This window comes from Chaetodon trifascialis, chromosome 9, assembly GCF_039877785.1.
Source record: "Chaetodon trifascialis isolate fChaTrf1 chromosome 9, fChaTrf1.hap1, whole genome shotgun sequence".
Lineage (NCBI taxonomy): Eukaryota > Metazoa > Chordata > Actinopteri > Chaetodontiformes > Chaetodontidae > Chaetodon > Chaetodon trifascialis.
The window spans coordinates 28,288,117-28,291,606 of NC_092064.1; the positions used below are offsets into that span (position 1 = coordinate 28,288,117).

The 3,490-nt window shown below is 47.5% G+C and overlaps 1 protein-coding gene across 1 annotated transcript in view; it reads left to right on the forward strand.

Annotated features, from left to right (window-relative positions):
- The window catches only part of LOC139336070 (unconventional myosin-VIIa), a 32,946-nt gene extending 31,361 nt beyond the window's left edge, over nucleotides 1-1,585 (forward strand). Inside the window, exons 47-50 of the mRNA XM_070969944.1 lie at nucleotides 104-220; nucleotides 466-549; nucleotides 707-826; nucleotides 1,114-1,585. Of these exons, the coding sequence (XP_070826045.1) occupies nucleotides 104-220; nucleotides 466-549; nucleotides 707-826; nucleotides 1,114-1,206 (414 nt within the window). The 3' untranslated portion in view covers nucleotides 1,207-1,585. The remainder of the gene's footprint in view (nucleotides 1-103; nucleotides 221-465; nucleotides 550-706; nucleotides 827-1,113) is intronic.
- Nucleotides 1,586-3,490: the final 1,905 nt, after the last annotated feature.

Below are 3,490 nucleotides of genomic sequence, written 5' to 3' on the forward strand. Positions count from 1 at the left end.
ACCGTCTTTGAGTGAGTGTGCGGCGGCTGTGGAGGCGGCGCTCTGACGTTAACGTGATTTCTGTGTTTTCATCATCTGAACACGTTTCTTTGTCTGATTCCAGTCTGTGGTGGCGTACTTCAACAAGCAGGCGGGTAAATCAAGAGAAGAGGCCAAACTGATGTTCCTGAAGATCATCTACAAATGGCCAACCTTTGGCTCCGCCTTCTTTGAGGTCAAGGTAAACACACCTGAGCCTGTCACTTCCTGTCTGTCTGTCAGCTGCTGAACAACGGAGAGTTTTGTGGATTAACAGACGGGATGTTTCAGCAGGGCCTCTCGCCTCGGTTAGAGATGCAGGCCTCTGATTGGTCAGAGAAGAAATCTTTGCGTGTCAAGCATCAGGCAGGGATCGTCACTGCTGTAACAGTGATGAGATGTGATATTCTGACGTCACACCACACTGATCTCTGTCTTTGTCTTCAGCAAACCACAGAGCCCAACTTCCCAGAGATCCTGCTGATTGCCATCAACAAGCACGGAGTCAGTCTCATCGACCCAAAGACAAAGGTTTGTTTGTAGAGGAACACCTGCCTCAGGTTAAAGGTCACAGGTTCTGCTCTGCTGATGGACGTGTGCACAGTAAACTGTCATTTCCCACTGATGCTACATGTGTCAGCTGACGTCCCCTGTGTGTGTGTGTGTGTGTGTGTGTGCGCGCACGCAGGACATCCTGACCACACACCCCTTCACCAAGATCTCCAACTGGAGCAGCGGGAACACCTACTTCCACATCACCATCGGCAACCTGGTCAGAGGAAGCAAACTGCTGTGTGAGACCTCGCTGGTGGGTGGCAGCCACACACACATACACACATACACACATACACACACACACACACACACACACACACACACACACACACACACACACACACACACACACAGTGAATCCTGAAATGAAAGCAGGTATTAAAATAATGAGTGACAGCTGGGACTCATGAACAACCAGGAGCAAAGGGTTTGAACACCTGCTGTCTGCAGGTGATGAATTTTTCCAGTGTAAATGTCCACAGCACTGATGTCATGAGCGCTCTGTGTGTGTGTGTGTGTGTGTTTTCATTCCACCTGCAGGGCTACAAGATGGACGACCTGCTGACCTCTTACATCAGTCAGATGCTGACCACCATGAACAAGCAGCGCTCCGGGCGGGGCCACAGCAAGTGAACTTCTTACTGGCAGGAGGCCGCTGAGCTCATCCGGCTCTTGCGCCCTATTGGCCAGCACTGCAGCTGGGGGCGGACCTTTGCCCACCAGCTGTGGAGGATGAGCCGCAGTCCTTCTGCTAGCTCCGAAGGGTCAAAGCTCACCGGGGAGGATTCGACTGCTAGCAGCGACGACCCCGGTGAAGGCCCCAGCTACTGTTACCACGACAACTACAACCATGAGGAGGACGAGCCGTCCAGTGAGGACGACTACCTCTGAAACATCAAAGCCTCAGTCCAACTGGTTGCTGTTCCTGGTCTGGTTCAGGGACCAGCAGCGGGACCAGAACAAGCTGAGGTGCACTGACCCCACGAGGCAGCAACTGTTCACAGCTTCATGTCTGACTTTGACCTGTGACATCACTAAACTGTCATGTGACCTGACGCATCTATCAATACTGGACTACAGTAATGAGGAAGCTCAATGACAGAAGTCAGTTCATGGGTTCATCATCCATTTCAAGTTGCTTCTGTGTGCCCAGGTCACTTTAATTCATCTTATTGTGAGTACTGAACATTAATACATACATGTGCTTAATTAATACCTGCAGGCCTGATTGTGAGAAATGTTAATGTGCAGTTAAACATGTAAATGTTCACACATGACCATACGAACGCTAGCATTCAGCATCAGAGTCTTTGTTTAGGTAAACACATGCTGTTCTGAGACGATAAGGATCTTAAAACACGTTATCCATCCAGCGATGTGGCGTTCTCGTGTCTGATGAGCATCACAGGAGCTTCAGTGAAGCTCTGAACATCAAGTCTCGTTCCTTCTTTAAACTCCGACACGGTGGAGAAGGTGTTCAGTCCTGGCTGCTGTCTGCTCTCCTGTCATCAACTTCTCTGGCCTTGAACCAAACGCTGAGCAGTGAAGTGATGTGAGGGACATAATTTATTCCAAACTGGACTCCTGTGACACTCCAAACAGACCACAGGTCAGCTGTTTAAGGCCTGCAGCACACTGTCCGTAACAGCTGAATATGGAGCTTTTCTTTTTTAATATTTAACTCATGGTTTATGTTTGCGCCTCTTTTTCGTTTTGCCTTAATTGTTTTTCTGTCTGAGACTACATTACCCAGCATTCCTGTGGAGAGCAGCTGCTCTTGTGTTTCGTAACATTCCTTTATCTTGACTCATCTTTATCTTTGTGGGGCTTTCAGCTGGATCTCAGTCTTCAGCGAGTAAGTTCAGACTGTTTTGTCAAACTGCTTCAGAGCTCATCACTCCTGTAGTTTTACCTTTTCACTGTTCTTCAAAACGTCAGTGTCTTCATGCGCTGAAATTAACACGCAAACATTTGTAACTCTGCCGTCTAAACTCTCCATCAGTGTTATTAAAAGGGAAACTGAAAAAGGTAAAAAGGAGTGTAGAAAAGTAGAGCTGCTCAAACTTGTCCTGTTTGCTAACAAAGTGATTTCACTGCATTAAAATGACTCAAAGTTTAACAGAAGCACTAGACGAGCACGTACCTCCACACTGAGGCTGAGAGTCGACGTGTACGACCAGACGTGTTCGATCTGGATCTGGACCTGCGTCAAAACACACGGCGATTAAAGAAAACGACATTCAGATCAAATTAAAACTGCGTTCTTGGACTGGGAGGTGAAATGATTCACAGACGTGACGTCTTTCCAAACGTACTAAAATTTACCTTCAGTACTTTTTAATAAGGACATTTTTACTCACAGTTGAGATTTCGGATGATTCTGAAGCTCGTCTCTGGCAGCTCTGAAACACACAGCCTGGTCTATAACAGAAAGTAAGACTCACCTGAGCTCAGCTGTTGTTCAAACACTCACCTGGTGGCCTCACCTGCACTGGTTTAGTTTGTATGATGTGCCAATCATTCCAGCTGATCCTTCATGTTGTTCACGTTGCTCTGTTTCTTCATGGACTGATGCAGACATGTACTTTTCCTGCCGTGTTGCTGTTTCAGGGTGAATTCATGCGTTTTGTTTTGCCTGTGACTGTATCTGTCTTCTTCACTTCCTGTGGTGATTTCATGGTCTGGGTAACGTGTGCTCTCACTTTTATATCACACATTAAATACATTTGTTTCCACTGGGCTGATATCTGTGAATGAACGCGTTAGCTTTGCATTCTGCTGTCGTGATGTTGGGTCGTAGCATGGCAACATCACCTGACATTGATTTTGGTGCGACTGGAAGCTGCCGTTGTCTGAAATAATGTTAGCTGGCCGCTTTCCAGCGTAGCTCCACGACAGACAGTTACCAACAGCCAGC